General features: G+C 47.6%; 2 protein-coding genes across 2 annotated transcripts in view; one reads left to right on the top strand and one right to left on the bottom strand.

Moving 5' to 3' along the window:
- Nucleotides 1–1,432: 1,432 nt before the first annotated feature.
- On the top strand, nucleotides 1,433–4,597 carry LOC103744704 (leukocyte immunoglobulin-like receptor subfamily A member 5). Its single transcript, XM_029570129.1, has 3 exons — nucleotides 1,433–1,628; nucleotides 1,775–2,080; nucleotides 4,506–4,597. The coding sequence occupies exons 1-3, from the start codon at nucleotides 1,433–1,435 to the stop codon at nucleotides 4,595–4,597; spliced, it is 594 nt and encodes a 197-aa protein (XP_029425989.1).
- A 2,031-nt stretch (nucleotides 4,598–6,628) lies between these two features.
- The window catches only part of LOC103744705, a 76,294-nt gene continuing 63,283 nt past the window's right edge, over nucleotides 6,629–19,639 (bottom strand). Inside the window, exons 9-16 of the mRNA XM_029570127.1 lie at nucleotides 13,150–13,287; nucleotides 12,953–12,988; nucleotides 12,485–12,769; nucleotides 11,141–11,530; nucleotides 9,956–9,994; nucleotides 8,961–9,074; nucleotides 8,194–8,246; nucleotides 6,629–6,739 (exon numbers count right to left, since the gene is read on the bottom strand). Coding sequence (XP_029425987.1) covers nucleotides 6,629–6,739; nucleotides 8,194–8,246; nucleotides 8,961–9,074; nucleotides 9,956–9,994; nucleotides 11,141–11,530; nucleotides 12,485–12,769; nucleotides 12,953–12,988; nucleotides 13,150–13,287 — 1,166 coding nt within the window. The remainder of the gene's footprint in view (nucleotides 6,740–8,193; nucleotides 8,247–8,960; nucleotides 9,075–9,955; nucleotides 9,995–11,140; nucleotides 11,531–12,484; nucleotides 12,770–12,952; nucleotides 12,989–13,149; nucleotides 13,288–19,639) is intronic.

Raw genomic sequence — 19,639 nt, forward strand, 5'->3', positions numbered from 1 at the left:
GGCAGACCTCTCACAGGGAACTCTGAGGACTGAGTCTGGATCTCAGGGCACCAGTGCTTGCAGGTGAGTATGACCCCAGCTGTCGTAGGTAAGTCCTCATCACTGAGCACAAGGGGTCACCTCTGGGCATTGGAGGCAGAAAGCAGCAGCTGTGGCTGATACTGGGGAAACTGAAGAGGGTCCCCAGGCTGAGGGCTGGATCTGAGGGAGGGTGTCCTGTGACCCAGTCTCTGTTTCCTTGCAGAGAGACTCCCCAAGCCCACACTCAGGGCTGCGCCAGGCTCTGTGGTTGCCAAAGCAATGCAGGTGATCGTGTCATGCGAAGGAAAACAAGATGCTATGGAATATCATTTCTATAAAGAGGGAGCTTCAGATCTGTGGCGCAGACAGATCCCAGGGCAGCCTGGAAACAGGACTGAGTTTCCCACCCTATACACTGTGCAGTACCATGCAGGGTGATATCACTGTTCCTATAAGACTCCTGATGGCTGGTCAGAGTACAGTGATCCTCCGGAGCTGGTAAGAGGATACTCAGCATCAAAGGCCCAGGATCTCTGCACAAAAAAGTCTGCCCTCAGATGTGTCCCCCTTTCACACCCCAGCACTAGAGGACAGTGTGGGGTGTATGAACCCTTTTAACAGGCGGTCTCCTGTCCTAGGATTCTTCTACAGCAATCCCACCCTCTCCACACTGCACAGCCCTGCAGTAGCCTCAGGAGGGAACATCATCCTCCAGTGTGTCTCAGAGAATCTATATGACAGATTTGTGCTGAATAAGGAAGGAAGGATGACAGAAGCTCTCCTGGACCCCGAACCCACAGTATATATCCACTGGAAAGTACCAGGCTTTTTTCTCTTGGGGCCCTGTGATCCCCAGTCAGAGGTGGAGTCTCAGATGCTATGGCTATTACCTCAGGAGCCCACAGATATGATCAGAACCTAGTGAGCCCCTGGAGCTGGTGGTCTCAGGTATGTAAGCCTTTCCCTTCAGTGAAACTGAACCTACATAGGTTCCAAGTGAGGCCCTGGTTTGTGATGGGTGAATGGATCCAGGGCTCCTGAACCCAGTGATAGAGACTATGACAGACACTGGGGACCTGATTTACAGAGGCCTAGGCAGAGAGCGAGAGTAAAATATGGGAGTCAAGGAGAGGTCAAGGAGAGGGATGAGAGTCACATGGCTTCACTAGTCCTAGAGCTGTTCAGGGGCCAGCTGAAATGCCATCTCTAAGTTTGATCTTTTCTCTGTTCCACTGTTTAAACAGACTCACCTGCTTTCTTTTAGGGACCCCCGAAAACCCGTCATCTGGGCTGAGCCAGGTTCTCTGGTCACCTCAGGAAGTCCTGTGACCATCTGATGTCAGGGGACCCTGGATGCACAAAATATGTCCTGCAAAATGAGAAATGACCATCTTGTGTCAGGGGACTGTAGATGCCCCAAAAATATATTCTGCATAAAGAGGAAGACCCAGTACTCAGGGAAACACAGACCCCACTGAAGCCAAGAAACAAGGCCGAGTTCTCCATTCAATCTATGACAGAACAAAATGCAGAGCGATATTGTTGTTACTATGGCAGCCCTACTGGCTGGTCTCAGTGCAGTGACACCATGGAGCTGGTGGTGACAAGTGAGGGGACACTTAGGGGTCCCCACCTCCAGCCTCTGCTCTGAGGAAAAGGGATCTAATGTCAATGGTTCTCTCTCTCATACCAGCCCTACCAAACAATGGGGGCAGTATGAGTCCTTTTAACACATTGCTTCCTTCCATCCTAGCCATCTACAACAGTAAACCGAGCCTGTCAGGCCTGCCCAGCCCTGTGGTGACCTCAGGAATGAATGTGACCCTCCAGTGTGTCTCACAACATGGATATGACAGGTTCATTCTGACCAACGAAGGAGAACAGAAGCTCTACAGGACCACAGACTCACAACACATATTGACAGGTCAGTTCCAGGCTCTGTTCCCTGTGGGCTCTGTGACCCCCCAAAGCAGGAGAACCTTCAGATGTTATGGCTGTTACAAGGGAAAGCCACAGGTGTGGTCAGAACCCAGCGACCCCCTGGAAATACACATCTCAAGTCAGGAAGCTTCATCATTCCTGGAATCATTTTTGAGACTGCCAAGACCTTTGTTAACAAATCTCACTACTCTTCAGAGGCCCCAGGTGGGAGGCTGGCTGAAGGGACCTCTTTACTTCTGAGCCAGAGTCCTACAGAATGAGAGACAATGACATTTGCAAGGCATGATGGGAGAAGCGGGTGTATGCCGGGGCAAGATCCTGATCCACCAGCCCATCTTCCCTCTAGGGTTGTCTAAGAAGCCCTTGCCACTGACCCAACAAGGACCTCTCCTGGACTCAAGATAGATTCTGATTCTCAAATATTGCTCAGACATCAGCTACGGCAGATATTCTCTGTACAAAGAGGAGGAAACTGACCTCTCCCAGAGTCTTGTAACTGTTCACTTTTAGGCCAGGTTTCCACTGGGCCCATGAGGGGCTGCACTGGAGGCTGGTACAAGGGCTATGGGAACTTCAGCCTCTCCTCTGACTGGTCAATGCCCAGTGAACTCTGGACATTTCAATCGCACATCGAGAGCAGAGGCGGTCCAGTGGATAACCACAAACTCCACAGAATCTACAGGGGAATCCCAGGGATTGATGTCTGGGTTGAAGATTGGTGGTGTAAGGGAAGACAGGGTAACAGTGTCAGTGCAGAATCAGAGAAACCAGAGAGAGTGTCAAGAGCAGAGGTGGTCAAGTGGATAACCACAAACTCCACAGAATCTACAGGGGAATCCCAGGATTGATGTCTGGGTTGAAGATTGGTGGTGTTAGGGAAGACAGGGTAACAGTGTCAGTGCAGAATCAGAGAAACCAGAGAGAGTCCCAGATCCTCAGAGTCAGGCTTTAGTGTGGTCTCAGCTCAGAAGAAAGAGAGCAGTCCCTCACCCATCCTTCTTCTGTCTAGGACAGCTCCCTGTCACAGCCTCTCTCTCTCTGTGAAGCTGGTACCCACACTGTCCTCAAGTGAGTAAATGTACCCTGCTGTGACTGTCATGGAGCCAGATAAACATGTTACTTCAGATTATGGAAGGAGCAGCAAGTCGCCCACTACATCTCAAGTCAAGGTCCCAAGCTGGGAAGAACTGGGCAGAATTCTCCATAAGAGCTGTGACCTCAGCCCTCAGGGGGACCTGCAGGTGCTATGGCTCTTAAGGCTCAACCCCTATCTGTTGTCACACCCCAGTGCCCTAATGGAGCCCCTGTTTTCAAGTAAGATGACTGGGCTCTTGGGGCTGAAAAGGTCACTCAGAACCCTGCATTTAGAAGTTTTTATGACTGCTATAGGAGTTAGAGATGCTAGGGAGGACCAGCGAAAGAATATTCAACCTTCATACATTGGATTCCAGAAAGCTCCAGGTGGGCAGCAGTAGTGTCTGGTGGAGGCCACCGAGCAGAGTTAGAAGAGTGAGCAGACACAGGTCCCCAGTGCCGGCCTCTGCCCCTCACTGTCCTCGGGCCTTCATTCCCAGGATCCATGTCAGACCCTCACTGTCAGTACAGCCAGGCCCCACAGTGTCCCCAGGGAGGAAATAGCCCTACTGCATTAATACATGTGTTCATATTTACATATAATCATCCCCAATGATAGTACATGACTTGTATGATTTTGGATGCTTATTATTGCTGCTCTGTGTATATGTACATCACACACTAAAACATTCATTCATGGATGTGTGCAGTTTATATGTGCAAGTCTTTGTAGGCTTCAGAGCAGACGTTTCTAACAATGTGATGATTAGTTTATGAGCTATTAAATAGAAGCGAAACACCCAGGGAACTAGTAATGGTGGGTACAGGGAGGCAGCTCCAGGCTATCACAACTTGGAGCTTCTGACATTCAAAGCCCCTAATGCTCTGCCCTCAACTCTGGGTCCTCAGCTGGCAAATCAGTAGAGACCCATCAGGAGGATTAGCGTACATGCTCTTGTAGCCCTGACTGAGCAGGGAGCACAGGAGACTTCCTTAGCTCTGAACCGACAGGTGACTTTGCTCCCTAATACTGAGCTCTTGGGATTCAGATGAACTTTGTTCTCAGTTGACTCAGATACAAGTTTTGAACTTGAGAACAGTAGGACCGAAGTATCTAATAAGATCAGAGGATCAGAGGGAATCCTACTACAGTTGGTGAAAGGTTCATGCCAAATCATCATAAAGACTCATGATGAGACTGATGTAAATTTACAGAAAATAAACTTGTATAAAAATCATGTGGGATACAAAGGAAACAATGATGTCTCTTCGCCGTTTAAAACATTCCACTCCTCTATTCTTAGAATCAACTGACCACATGAGTCCATCCAAAGACATGTCCAAACCCAAGACAGGTGAGTCAGGATATTTTTGAGATATGAAGGGGAGGCCGGTGCCTGGGTGAATATCAGTCACCTCTGCTGACTTTAGTCTGGTCTGAGCCCTGTGACTCTCTGTCCATACCACAGCCTCACAGTCCCAGAATAACACAGTGGAGAATCTCATCAGGATGAGCGTGGCTGGCTTGGTCCTTGCCCATCCTCAGGATTCTGCTCTTTGATTCTCAGCACAGCCAGAGAAGGATCCCTGAGGCTTCTGGGAGTAAACAGAAGAGACAGCAGTGCACCTTTCACAATAGCTGAGCCTGGGAAATCAATCGTAGGATCCCGAGTTTCTGTTAAAAAAAGATCTCAAACTTATGTTGGCAACTGTTGTAAGAGAATGTCCCAGGAGTAAATATGTTCAGAGTGTTGAGGAAAGAGCTCTTCCTTCTGAAAGTAAACTTTCTTTACTCTGCTCTCCTTGTGGACATTTGCTGAACATGCTCCTCTCTCCCCAGTCCATGACTAGAGTAAAAATCCTGTCCCATCAGCCAGGATTGCAGCCTCAACTCTGTGATCTTCAGTTTTCCATCATTTTGTGTAAATGTTTCCATTATTTTAAACAAACCTCCATAATTTTTATATGAACAAAGAATTTGGCTAAATAATGAAATGATAATATGATAAGCAGAAAATCAGACTCCAGACTAAAAAATACCTTAATGATAATGGTACCCCCAAGGTCTCTGGGTTCCTCAGCTATTTCAGCCTTCAATGCACAGTCTTTCCACGGTTTCTTCTGAAATGTAAAGGTGACATGAATACACTGGTGTTTGGGGAACTCTATTAGGACACTGTGGACTTGACGTTGAAAAAGTAATTTTCTTCAAACAGGTCCTGATTTGTGCTATTTTTTTTGACCATTTCTTCACCAGCGAGAGTGAAGGGGGACTGTGTAGAGGTGCTTGTATTCATAGGGGAAATGAAAACTGATATATATTTTCTCATAGAAATAACCAAGATTAATATAGTACGTATATATGGTATGAAAGTCCAGTAGAACTACTTGTGATGAGGATGGAGAGACTTACAGGAGGAGAAACTGGAAGGTATAACAGATAATTAAAGACAAACGTTCCATATCTCTCCTATGCACATTCTAGAATGAAGTGTGCATGTTCATGATATCAGAGGAAAGGGGATTATTAGTGTGGAGGGAGGGGACCAGCATATGGTACAAGTGTGTGAGGACAGAGAGGGCAGCAGGAAGTTGTTGAATATGAACCATGTTCAGTATCTGGTTTTTCACCAGATACTTGACATTTATTGTGCAATTTTATCCCCAACGGAACATGTTGTGGCATTCTAGAGGTCTAGAAAATCCCTCTTTTTTAAACTATGAAATGCAACAAAGAGAAATGCTGTTATGAATGTGAGGAAAAAGAATGCTTGTGTGCTATTTCTCTTTAATAAATTAAAATGTTCCCAGCCAGGATAGAAGTCTGTGTAGATGTTCTTGAAAATTACACATCAGAGCTGGTATATGATCCAGTGATAACAGTTCTGGCTGTGTCCACATAAAGCATTAGTGCTTGCATTTAATAGAGCTTCTCTCTCTCTCACTCTCTCTCTCTTGCTCTCTCTCGCTCTCTCTATCTCTCTTTCTTGCTCTGACTCTGTCTCCATACAGATTAGTTATTCATGTTCCAGGCAAGTGTTCAAGCACTGAAGCACTGAGGTATGTCTGCAGGTGCCTTTTGATTTTAATTTTGAGATGGTCTTCAAAGTCCCACAGGCTGTCCTTGAACACTGTGTAGCCCAGGTTAGCCTAGAACTTGTGATTCCACAGTCTCAGCCTCCTGATGGTTTCCTACACGTATACATTTACTTATGGTTCCGACTTTCCATTTCATGGATAGATGTGCCACATTTTCTCATCATTCAGTTTTCAGCTTTATTGAAGAATGATTGACAATACACTCATGTTAAAAAGCCTTCTCTTAACTCAGTTTTCTTTTTCTCCCTTCATTCAATGATTATTGACAAGACTTTGGCTTTATTTACAAAATGTAGAAATAATAGTATCTCTACTGAAAAATCAAGTAAGTCCACAAAATTCCCAGAATCTCCTGGAGACAGGTGGGTTCTGCAAGATGGCTGTCCAATCAGGGAAGAACCTGTCTCTTAGATGTCCTTGAGTGACTCTCCATGGTGTGTGGGGTCAGTGTCTTCCTGGGATGGTGGACAGCAGAGCAGGGGGCTCCCTGGCCTCAACTTGGGCTTCTCGGATTGGGAGGCAGAAGACTCAACTGTGCCTTTCCTGGTGTGATGATGCACAAGTGGGCGTAGGACATATCCTGGGGACCCTCAGACACAGAAGCCTGGGGTCAGAGAGGGTGAGAAGAAGTTAAATGCTTGGCCTGGATTTGGGAGCCCGGGGCCTGTGGAGGACAAGACTAACCTCCCTGTCCATCTCTCTATCTTCTTCTGACTCCCTGTTCTTTGAGCTCAGTAATTCCCTTGACAAGGTAGAAGGAGGAGAGGTGGCCCCTGCCCTCCTGAGCCTGAAGGGTTTCACCTGGGTGTACATCTCTATCAGGAGGTTTTCATCAGGTGAGTTCTGCAGAAGGGAGAGAGTGAGACAGTATCTCTAGGTTCCCCTGATGATTGGCCAGTCCAGTTCTACAGGATGACCAGAGTACTCCTGTAGACATTTAAATCAGACCAGAGCATTCCTAATGGGTCTTCAGGGGCTTCCTGAGGACCTGAGGTATCTGGCAGCTCCCTTCCTTCAAGTCTGATCTCCAATAACACAACCCAGCTTCCTGAGAGAGCCTGCTCCTGCCCAGGAATTACTTGCTTTCAGTGTCCCCTGCCTGAAGGAGCTGGTTCATTAGAGTCTATCTGAGATGACATCTGTCAGAGCCCTGGGGATTCACACTGGCCCTGTCTGCTCTCCTTCACTTTCTCTACTCCATTTGCCTGAAGTACATGGCACTACTCCCACTCTGCATTGTTAGCTCGTTGTCCCCTCCCCTTGCAGTTGTCCCCATGGATGGAGAGCTTGGTTCCCTGCAGCATCTGCAGCCCCTACAGGAAGCCTGGTCCAGAGGGAGCTCCAGGGTCTGGGCGATGGCTCAGCCAGTACAATGCTTGCAGACAAGAATAAGGACTGGAATTTGATCCCCAGCACCCTGCCTTGTAATAATTAGGCAAGGCTGTGATCCCAGCACTGGAGAGGGAAAGACAGAGGATCCCTGAGACTTGCTGACCAGGCAGTCTAGCCAAATCACCAAGCTCTAGGTTCAGTGGGAAATCTGTCTCAAAAACTAAGGTGGAGAAGATTGAGAAAATCACCCAGTGCCAATCCTGGCCCTCCACACATGTGCACAACAACACAATTACATATGTAAAGAAAGGCATAGAAAAAAAGGGAGCCCCTGTGTGTGGCTGGGGCAGGTTCACGGGGTCTAACTTATTCATTTGTCCTACTGTTTCTGTTCTCAGTGCAGGATATCAAACCCAGTAACTTTTATATGGTAGATAATCCCTCCACCACTGAGCTGTAGCTGCAGCCCCTTGGGTGTCCTTCTGAGACACTGGGAACATGGTAACAGCCAGACATATGTTGAGGAGCCAAAGAAATAGAGAAGGGCCACGTGGTCTCAGGAAAACCAACATGGAGTGAGGTCCTAGTAGAAAGTGGTAGGTACTTCTGGAAGGAGGATATCAGTGGTAGATTGGCTGAAGGCTGAGAGAGGGGAGGACAGAGAAGGACCCTGGACCAAATTGGGCCAGAAGGACTACAGCACTGTCAACTGGGACAGGGTCTCACCAGACTGTCCTTCTCCACACTGCTCTTTGGCTGTTGGATCTTCACAGAAGCATCTGATGTAGAAGAACAAGGGAGTTGTCTCCTGGCCAGAGTCCTGGGATGGCTCAGGTCCTTAGATCCCTCTGCTGCCCCACACAGGGACAGAGCCAGGAAGCATGGTGATGCCCCAGTCCACAGTGAGAATTCAGTCCCACAGAGGCCTGACCACAGGCCCTCCCTCCACCCCTGTGTTGCCAAGACCTCAGGTGTCCCCTTCCCCAGGGCCCCCTTCTCTCACATGGGATTTCTTTCTTGATGGCAGTAGCTGGGCAGGATCTGAGGGCACAAAGGGGTGTGAGTTGGTGGTGAGAAGTGGGAGACAAGTTGGAATCTGGGTTACTCGGCTTGAGTTACCTCTTTTGAGGACCTCTCTCCCTGGGCACTGGCTCCTCAGGGACTTCAGGAAGCTGTATGTCAGTGATTTCACTCTGTACTGAAAGAGAAAGAAGTCTCAGCCAGGGGTGGGAAACCCTGCTCCCAGAACCTGCGGGGAAGAAAGGGAACTTTACACCATATGGAGTAAGTGTGCAAATGTTTCAGATGAACAGCTCCCAGAATACCAGACCTTTGCACTGGTACTGAGATAACATGTTTCTGATCTGACATTCTGAGGAAGCATTTCTAAGCTGAGTTGCTCTGGTTTGGCTAATTTCCCTGAGCCCATGCTTGTATGGTCCACAGGGGAGCCCTCCACCTCCTGAGAACCAGGTCACCCACATCCTACTCACCTTCTGTCCTGCATTTGCCCTGATACCTCCATCGGAGGAGATGGAAGATGAGGAGGAAGAGCAGGAAGAAGACCACTGAGGCCCCAATCAGAATTGTCTGGTAACTTCCCAGTCCTGTGACACAAGTGACTTCATGTGTTAGGAGCAGTGTTAGCTGACTTGAGCACCTAATGTGTGCCAGGCACACGCTGGGACTTTACATTCAGCACTTCCTAGCCTCAGGATCATGCAAAATGAGATGAGCTCTGCTCCCAGCCAGTTCACCTGCCCCAGGTGACCCAGTTGGAAGAGGCAGAGGTGGGTTGAATCTAGGGAATCTGAATTCTAGCCTTGTTCTCCACAAGAGCTGAGACCCTGCAGGGAAGGAGCCTGAATGTCCTGCCTTGGCCCTGTGAACAACCCTCACACAATGTCAGCATCACTGTGGCAAAGGTTAGAGGTCCACTGCAGTGGAGGCCTCGTCTGCTAGGAGAGTTCACAGCCTAGGTCAGCCCTGAAAGGAACTGTGAGGTCAGGGTGAGGGCCTCTGTCATTCATACTTGGAGAAACCAAGACCCACTCAGGGGAGAGGTTTGTCATATGCAGCATCCCCAGAAGAGACTACACCAACCCCAAACTACATGTGGTTCCCCTGAACCCACCTTCCTACAGTTTTCTTTTACCATTCTAGGAAACTGACTCCATGGATGTGAGCAGCTGCTTCTCACGTTTTCATGGTGGGATGGGAAGGTGAGGGTCTGGGCTCCCCACTCTCTCCCCATCCCAGCTGCTCCTCTCTGAACCTGAGACCAAACACCTTTGTTTGCTGGTACGTGCACTCCTGCAGCCCAACCTCAAAGACTAGAATTCTGGGTTCTCTGTTCCCATCTCTGTCTGATCTTTGGGCTTATGGACACAAGTTTATCTGGCACAGGAACCAGGTCTTACATGGGATGAGGTCTGCAGGCAACTCAGGGATAGAGCAAAGTCCCTGAACAGAAGCCCCTGATACTTACCAGCTGTTAGGATGGGCCCGGTGGGTGGGGTGCTGTTGCCTACAGAGGATCATGGGAAAGAGGACAAGAGGAAGGTCAGAGGCAGAATCTGACAGGGACACACAGCTGCTTTCAGTCTCTTACATCTGCCCTGTGGCCTCCTCAAGAACCTCCTGCTACCCAGCTGGAACCTAGATTTTAAGGAAGGACTGGGGCAGGTATTCCAGGAAGGTCTCCTGTTGGTCTCCAGCTCTCCACAGGGGCAATGGTACATGACAACAGGCAGGGGATGAGCCTTGAAAACCATCCCACCTCTAAGTCCCAACAGTGGATAAGGTCACAGGGCTCCTGGAGAAGTCTTCCCAGCACTTCCCAGTGTGAGAACTGGAGCTAAGACAGGGTGGAATTGACTACCACTTCCTTGGTCAGAAGGACAGTGTCCATCTGACTCCAGGACTGACACAGGAGGGTCACATTCTCTCCTGAGGACACTTTGGGGCGTGGCTATACTGAGAGGGAGGGTGTGAGATGGAGCTGTCCTAGGGAGAAGGACAGGTGAGGGACTGAGTGTTTTCTTCTTAGCTGAGACATTACTGCAGCCTGAATCTGAGGATATGGGTCTCTGTGTCTGGTTTCTGTGATTCTGCCCCTTCCCTTCTCCCCTGTCTTGCTTCTGTTCCTCCTTTATACCCCCAACCTTCACCCTAGCCTCAATCCCTGGGCTCTCCTTGCAAGGTCTGTGAAGATCCTGGATTCTTGACTGAATTCACTTGGACCTTTACCTGTGATCATTATGTCCAGGGCATCACTGGGGACTACCCACTGGGAGGAGAAGCTGTGCACCTGTGCCAGCCTCCAGTGGAAGCCCTCAGATGGGCAAGTGGGAAGCTGGCCTGAAAAACACAAGCTTGGGGCTCTCAGCCTGGACTTTGGAGGAGGACAGATTCCTTCTCTTTGAACAGAGAAAATCTGTTGTAGCTGATGTCAGAATTGTACTGGAGGTTCAGAATCTCTCTGGGGTCAAAATAATTCCTGGATGGGTGTCAGGAAGGGCTTCTAGGATAGCTCTGGAGGACAGATGGAATGTTGGCTAAGTATCTAGTTCTTGCAGTATATATGGCCCCTCCCACCCTGCCCTGCAGGCATTATGGTCTCTCTGTGGGACTCTTGGTCAGGAGCAAATAGGTCCCTTCAAGTACTTCCTACCTGGTATTCCCCAGAGATTAATGGGGCTCATGGCAAAGATCTTAGGGCCTAAATATGATTCCATGAATGATGGGGCTTCCTTACCTGAGACGTATATTTCCAGGGGGTCACTGGGTTCTGACCACATCTGTGGGTCTCTCTTGTAATAGCCATAACATCTGAAGGTTCTCTTGCTGCTGGAGGTCACAGGACCCACAGGGAACAGAGCCTGGAATTTCGTAATGGATACATGCTGTGAGTCCAGGGACATCGAGTGATTCTGTTCTCCTTCCTCAGTTACAATGAATCTGTCATATCCTTGTTGTGAGACACAATGGAGCGTCAGGTTCTCTCCTGGGGACACCACAGGGCTGGGCAGAGCTGACAGGCATGGTTTACTGTTGTAGATTCCTAGGACAGAAGAAGGCAGTGCTAATGAACTCACACCTCTCCCATTGTTCCCTGGCCTGGATTGTGAGAAGAGGCACTATGAGATCAGACCCCTTTTCCTGAGGGTATGGTCTAGAGATGGGAATGCCTAACTGTCCCCTCACCTATGATCATCAGCTTCGGTGTGTCACTACACATTGTACTCTTCAGGGCTATAATAGTAATAACAATATAACACTGTGGACTCCTCTATCACATATGGGATTGAGAACAGCTTAGTTCCTGGGCTCCAGTGGAATCTGTGTGCTCCAGGGTACTAGGATTCCCTCTTTATGCAGAACATGTCACTCTATGGTGACCACAGAGCATGGGTCAGCCCAGATGGTAGGTTTTTGGAGGGTCCCTGCAAGGAGTCAGGTGAGGAGGAGGGGTCTGTTTGAATGGTGACACAGTGAAGCTCACACTTAGAGATGACACTTAAACTGGTTCCTGAATTGTAGTAGGACCAGGAAAGCCATGGGAGACAGATCCCTATCTTGGACTCCTGGGTTTTATTCTCACTTTCCACCTTGGAATCCGTGTCTTGGGGCCACCGTGTCCCATAGTCAGAGTCAGTGGTATCAGGAGCCCTGCCTCCCCTCACCCACCACAGAAGAGGGCCTCCCATGGAAGCCCATGTCAGGCCATTCCTGGTCCAGGAGAGCTCCTGTGGTCCCTCCTTATTCAGATTGAATCTCTTATTGCATCCCTATGACACACTGGAGGATAGTGACCCCTCCTGAGGCTACTGTGGCACTCTGCTGGCCTATGAGGCAAAGTTTTCTCATATATGTTCCTAGGAGAAGAGGCAAAGTACAAAACGGCTGACGTAGTCCACACTGTCTTCGTGGATAGGCTGTGAGGGAGGACATCTCTGATAGCAGACCCCTTTCCTGAGAGTAAAGCCTAGCGTTTGAGCCCTGAGTGTCATCTCACCTGTCACCACCAGCTCCAGGGAGTCACTGTGCTTAGACCAGCCAGCAGGGGTGCGGTAGTAACAGAAATATCTAGTTGCATGCTGCCATTCAGTGAATGGGATGAGGAAGTGGGCCTTGTTCCCAGGGTGCAGTGGGGTCTGTCGTTGCCAGGGATCTCTTTCTCCAAATCCATGGAGACGGTATTCCACAGCTCCTGTGGTCCCTTCACATGAGATGGTCACCTGGGTCCCTTTGGGGACAACAGAGCCTGACTCAGCCCTAATCGTGGGCTTGGGGAGAGTCCCTGTAAGAAAATCAGAGGATGCGTCACAGGACACTGTCCCTCAGGTCTTATCTCTCAGCCCAGGGACCCTCCTCAGTTTCCCCAGTATCAACCACACCTGCTGCTCTCTGTCTCCAATGCCCACAGGTGACCCCTTGTCCTCAGTGAGGAGGACTTACCTGTGACAGCTGGGGACACACTCACCTGCCAGCACTGGGGTCCTGAGGCCCAAACTCAGTCCTGGAAGAGAGTTTTCTGTGAGAGGTTTGCCCTGAAGCCTGAGCAGGTCCTCCTCTCCACAGTGTCTCAGAGTCCCTGAGAAGTCCGGGTGGAACAAGGTCCAGCTGTTCCTCAGGGTCCTTCCCAGCCAAGGGTGGTCCTTCCCCCTTGCCATGTCTCACCAAGGCAGAGGAGGGCTGTGAAGGTGGGGGTCATGGCCTTCTTTCCTTCTGGCTGTAGCTTTGCAGAGGTTTGGCGACAGTGCCTTGTAGGATGGACAGCCGCATAGGTTATGGCCTTTAGAGGTTTGGTCGTCTGTCCTGTCATGAGAGCGTCATTTCCGCAGACACACAGGAAGTGGAATTTTCCTTCAGAGGGGACTGGCTCTTTCTTCAGTGACTTGGTTGTCTGGATCCTTGACACTCACTCATCTGTCTTTCACAGACAGAATCCATCATTGTAGCTCTTGGTGACCTGAAACTCGCTAGGTAGATCAGGCTGGCCTCGAATTTACAGATGCCTACCTACCTGTACCTGTACCTTCCCTATGGAGGATCAGAGGCAAGGGAGGGGAGATGCTCTGAAGGGAATGAAGACCCTGAAATTAACTAGTCAGGTGAGTCCTAACTAATAGAGCATCTTTGTCAGTCTAGAGGAGGAAATAGAGGGGACATAATAATAAATACTTATATTTAGTGGGTGCTTGCTTTGTTCTGTTTTCTAAACTTTAACATTTACAATAATATTGTGTCATGTTGACAATATTCTTCCTTTTCCATTTGTGAGAACTGGTAGTACCTTGTAGGCCAGGCTGCACTCAAACTCATAACCCTCACGCCTCAATCTTCCAAGTGTAGAATGCAGACACGCACACAATGCTCAGGTATTTGTCCCTTTGTTAAATGTGCTCACTTGTCACTACAGACTTTCTTCAGTGTTTCCATTGTTTACTGAAAGAGATGGTGGTATGTTTGGTAGTGGAGATTAAGCACAGGGCCTCTAGCAATAACAGGTATTTGCCAGTGGGCCACACCACCAGCTTCATCCCGTAAGATTCAATATGTTGTGTTTTCAATGTGTTAATGAAAAGCAAACTGCTTTCCTGTCTTTCTTCCTTTATATAGGACGAGAGGTCACAGTCACAGGGACCAACACAGGAACAAACCATGTGCTGTCTGGAGACAATTTAAACTTGCTTTGTGAGTTCCTAGATGATGAAATGTTAAAATATGTTACTTAGAGGGCTGAAATGTTGGTTCATGGAATAAAAGCACTGGCTGCTCTCGCAGATGACCCAGATTCAGTTCCCAGCACCTACATAGTAGCTGACATCCATCTGTTACTCTGGTCCAGGGATCTGAAATGCTCTTCTGGTCTCCATGGGTATTGCATGACAGGTGCACCTCCACACAAGGAAAACATTCATGCACATAAAATAAATAAGTAAATTTTTAAATATGTGTTGCCTAATTCCAACGTGTTTGTGAGCTTTATTTGCTTTCCATTTTCTATTCTTTTCTAATTTCACACCATTTGGTCTGGACTGATACATGATATGATTTCCATCTTCATAACCTTGTGGAGACAGGTATTGTGACTCAAAGTGTGTTCTGGGTGTGTCTGAGAGGATGTGTGCTCTGCACACTGTTGAGGATCCTGCAGATCTGTGACGTCATTTGGTCTCCAGTGTTGCTCAGGTCCACTGTTTTACTGATGGCCTGTCTGGATGTTGTGTTCAGTATTAAATCCAGGAGAGGGATTTGTTATTGATGTGTTGTCTGTCTCTCCATCACAGTCACTGTTTGCCTGTAATGTTGGGGAGTGTGATGTGGGTGTGAATGTCTTCATGATTTTCAGATTTGCTCATGGGATGCCTATTTTGTCTTCAGAACGCTGGGTTTTTACCCAAAGTCTTATGAAAATTCAAGTTTTATTCAGTATCAAACATTTTTAAATAATAATAATAGTTTTGGAACAAAACTTCTACCCATGAATCTTGTCAAAATTTAATAGCGTTTCTCATGTTGTAGAATTCAAGATGGGGATATTGTTTCTGTTACTGTGAAATGCTAATCACATTATTTATTATTTTATGGTTTCTAATGAAAAGCAAACTGCCATTCCTGTCTTTCTGTCTTTATGTGTGGTGTGAGCTCACAGTCACAGGAACCAGGGGTCGTAACTTGAACACACTTGGGTTGGGGTTGAAGAGCTCAACTCACACACCCAATCACTGCTATCTCCAGCTGTGGAGCCTCTGACAGAACTCTGGGAAGTTATCTAAGCTAGTGGTTCACCTGCCCCCGAGCCTCATGATCGTTAATGAAAACTGTACATAACAGAATAATATAATATTTTTCTCACCCAATGCTGTGCTGTGAATCACCCACGTGGAAACGTGGGCATCGTGAATTTCCTCTAGGCCATTTCCTTATGTTCACTGGCCTGAGTCGCCACTCTAGGAAGGTTTTCCAATCCAGCATCTCCTCGCAGGGCAGGTAGAGGACACCCACACTTCCTATGTCTCTTATGGAGACTGGGATGGGGTTACTTAGTATTCTCCCCTCTTGTTCCTGAGACATGAATTCTATGAATCCAAAGAATATCACTAACTGTCAGTATCAATATAGATCTTCTAGATCTATATTTTCTAGGTCTATTTATTTCATTTCAAAGTACATTTATTTTATCATAAAAAGGCCCCTAGTGTTTGATATGTAGCTCAGCTGGAGAGTGTTTGTCTGGCATGTACAGAGTCCTATACATGATCCTCATCACTGCATCAGTCTAGTGCTGTTGTTCCTGCCTGTGATCCTCACACTCAGGAGGTGGAGAAAGGAGAATCAAAAGATAAAGATCATTCTTGATAACTCCCAAGTCAGTCTGGGTTGTATCAGCCCCTGTATAAAAACATGCAAATATGTGAGCACATGCAGAAGAACAATAACAATAAAAGCAAATGTTCACCCTGCAGAGTTGATCCTATGCTTGATTTTCTTTTCCTTTCTTTTCCATTTCTTGAGACAAGGTCTTCCTGTAACCCCAGCTGGCCTGGAACTCACTACGTACACCGGACTGGCCTTGATCTCAGGGAGATCTGCCTGCCTCTTGCCTCCAGAGTGCTGCGATTAAAGGTGTGTGCCATCAAGCCCGGCTCATTACAAGCACATCTAAGGTGGCATGCCCACACTCTGTCAGGGCAGGAGCACCCCAGCCTCAGCATCTGATGCCTTCCTGTGACCTGCATGCCCAGTATGTTACATAGTCATCATATTTCTTTCCTATTAACTGCACAGGTACTTGTCTCCCGTTTGAGAGTACATGGTGGAATATTCCTTGAGAACCAATTGGACCTGTACTCAGTGCTGTGAGCTTAGTCACACCCATCCTCTACACAAGCATCAGTGCCTCTGGGTTTTTGTGTGACTCGTCCCCTGGCAGGCACACAGAACTTTTGTCTTTGGTTGTTTAGGGCAGTGAGTGATTTCCTGTCCTTCTCTCAGGGACTGTAGATTCAGATGATTTATTGGTTTCAAAATGAGAGGTCTACCAATGTGCCACTATCCCTTAATTACTAGCACTATGGGAATCAGCAGGTGCAAACTTTCTCACCAGTCTATCATGACCAGGGACTGTGGAGTAAACATCCATCATAGGCTGTTCCTCCTTCTACCCTGAGCTCAAGTATTTCGTTATTGTAGATAAACAACCACATAGTGTCTAAGATAAAGCTGCTCTTCCCCATCAGATCAGATCCCCTTCCCAATGTTGGGGATTTATCCTGGAGATATGAGGGACAATCCCATTAATTACCTCTCAGTGACATTTCCAGGCTGTTCCTCATGACCCAGGCCTATTGGCTAAGAGGGCATGCTGTACTTCACTGTGCCCTGGAATCGAGGGGTCACAGTGGAAAGTGCTGTTCTGTTGAATAAGAGGCTCCAGACTGTGCTGCACATTGGGGTCTTTCTCTTTCTGTTATGCCTTCAGTCATGTTATTGTAGATAAACAACCACATAGTGTCTCAGATAAAGCTGCTCTTCCCCATCAGATCAGATCCCCTTTCCAATGTTGGGAATTTATCCTGGAGATATGAGGGACAATCCCATTAATTACCTCTCAGTGACATTTCCAGGCTGTTCCTCATGACCCAGGCCTATTGGCTAAGAGGGCATGCTGTACTTCACTGTGCCCTGGAATCGAGGGGTCACAGTGGAAAGTGCTGTTCTGTTGAATAAGAGGCTCCAGACTGTGCTGCACATTGGGGTCTTTCTCTTTCTGTTATGCCTTCAGTCAGCATCTAGCATGTTTTTGATAATGTTGAATCTGAGACCTTCTGTGCATTCCATATAATAGTTACCTCCCATGGTTCATCAACTCTACATCTTCAGTGCTTAGATCCTTGCCAGGCCACTACTTTTCCTGTCTGTTCAGGTGGTCACGGTGGAGCTGAGGAAAAGAGATTAAGGGCTTATAATAAAACAGTTTCCCAGGCCAGAGAGTCTGGGAGCCAGTGACATTATCCTGGGTCCCGCATGAAGGTCCTGCATCATCAAATGCCCCAGACAGTGCCAAGAGAACCAAGAGCTGAGAGATCACACTGTGGCCACACTAGAGTAAGACCCTTCTCTGCCTTCTGAGGAACTTGTGTTTTTTGATGCAGCTCTGGAACTGACAAGAGCCTGGTGACTTTGATGACCTCCACACTAGACCTGAGGTTGTATTCATGAAGTTTCCATTACTGTAAAAATCACCCCAGATAAAAGGAAGGTAAAGGAAGGTTGATTTAGGCTCATGGCTCAGAGACTTCCACTTTGAGCTCTCCTTACTACACAGTATTGTCACTGCAGTCCCCTGGCTATCCAGGGTCCCATGCATTTTGAGCTTTTTCTTATTTACAGTCATTCCTGACAGATAGGGCTGCTCATGACACTGGTAGGAGCCTGTTTCTTCTGCAGCACAGTAGGCAGGAGTAGACCAGTGTTGGCACATGATCAGGATGTGGTCACCATGGCTTCAGTTCACTCTCTGTGAAGGCCTCTGCTTGCTCACTACACAGCCTCTATACGCTCTAACTTGGAGGTGTGAGAGTCATGGAAACTTCAGTTCAACCCTGCCCTCAGGAAAGCTTCTGGACCATGAGGAGAGGTGTGCTTTCCTAGCCGGCGGGGGAGATGGACCTAGGAAAGGGGAAGAGGAAGGGGCTGCCCACTCACCCTTGAGCAGCCCTCAGCACACAAAACAGAAAGGGGCCTAGTCACTGGTAACAAGCCTGGGGGAACCTCGCCGACGCCGAAGGGCAGGGTCGCTGTTTGGGCACCAGTTGTTACTGTCCTCATCCGGAGCCAGCCAGAGGTGCACACAGGGTCCCTGCTGATATCGGGGTGAAAGGCATGGAGTTATGTCACAGACACTGGGAGTTGGGTGAAAGCAAGTAGAGGGTGAGCTGCTGTAGACTCGTTTATTCTGGGAAGCATTTGGGGTTACAAGGGGTTGGCTAGCCAATCATGGTTTCCTGTGCTGTCATATGATATCCAATGGCAGTCTGTCTCCAGGAAGATCATCTCTCAGCAGGTTGTCATTGCCACACCCGACTGCGCTGAGCCATCATGTATGCGGAAGCCTTTTCCCCATTCCTGATGGCAGGTGGCCTGAGCTGGGCACAGTTCTTTGTTATGCCATACAACTATTGGCAGTAACTTACAAGATATAGGTGTAGGAAAAGATTTTCTAAATCATACAGAAGTTGCTCAGGAATTAAGGTCAGTAATCAATGAGTGGGACCTCATTGAACTAAAAAGCTTCTTTACAGCAAAATAAATAATTAAAAAGGGGAACAGAAAACCCACAAAATGTGAAAAAATCTTCACCAGTAACACATCTGACAGAGGTTTAACAGCCAGAATGTATAAAGAACTCAAAAAGCAAAGAATTGAGAAACCAAGTGACCCAATTAAAAGGTGGGATAAAGATCTAAACAGAGAGTTCTCAAAGTAGGAAATAAAGATGGCTAAGAAATATCCCAAAAAGTTTTCAACATCATTAATAATTAGGGAAATGCAAATTAAAACCACCATAAGGTATCACCTTACCTGCATCAGACTGGCTAGGATCAGGAGAAGAACTGATACCAAATGTTGGGGAGGATGTGGAGAAAGGGGAATGCTCAATCACTGCAGGTGGAATTGCAAACTCATACAACCCCTATGGAAAACAGTGTGAACTCTTAAAAAAAAGTGGGGGGATGGAGAGATTTCCCAGTGGTTAAAAATAGTGGTTGTTCCTGCAGAAGACCCAGGTTCAAATCCCAGCACCCACATGACAGCTAGACACTGTCCATAATTCCAGTCGCAGGGGATCCAACAGCATCTTCTGACCTCCACAGCATTGTATGATATGGGTACATTTACCTACATGCAGGCAATACACACGTACACATAATATAAAAATAATAAATACAATTTAGAAAAAAAACTAAAAATGAACCTACCATTTGACCTTGTTATACCACTCCTTGGCATATACCCAAAGGACTCATCCTATTGTAGAGACACTTGTACAACCGTGTTTGTTGCTGCTCTTTTCACAATAGCTAAGAGATGGAAGCAACCTAAGTGTCCCTTAATTGATGAGTGGATAATGAAAATGTAGTTCATTTATATGATGGAGTTC

The sequence above is a fragment of the Nannospalax galili genome, unplaced genomic scaffold, assembly GCF_000622305.1.
Source record: "Nannospalax galili isolate Female #2095 unplaced genomic scaffold, S.galili_v1.0 scaffold1243, whole genome shotgun sequence".
Classification (NCBI taxonomy): domain Eukaryota; kingdom Metazoa; phylum Chordata; class Mammalia; order Rodentia; family Spalacidae; genus Nannospalax; species Nannospalax galili.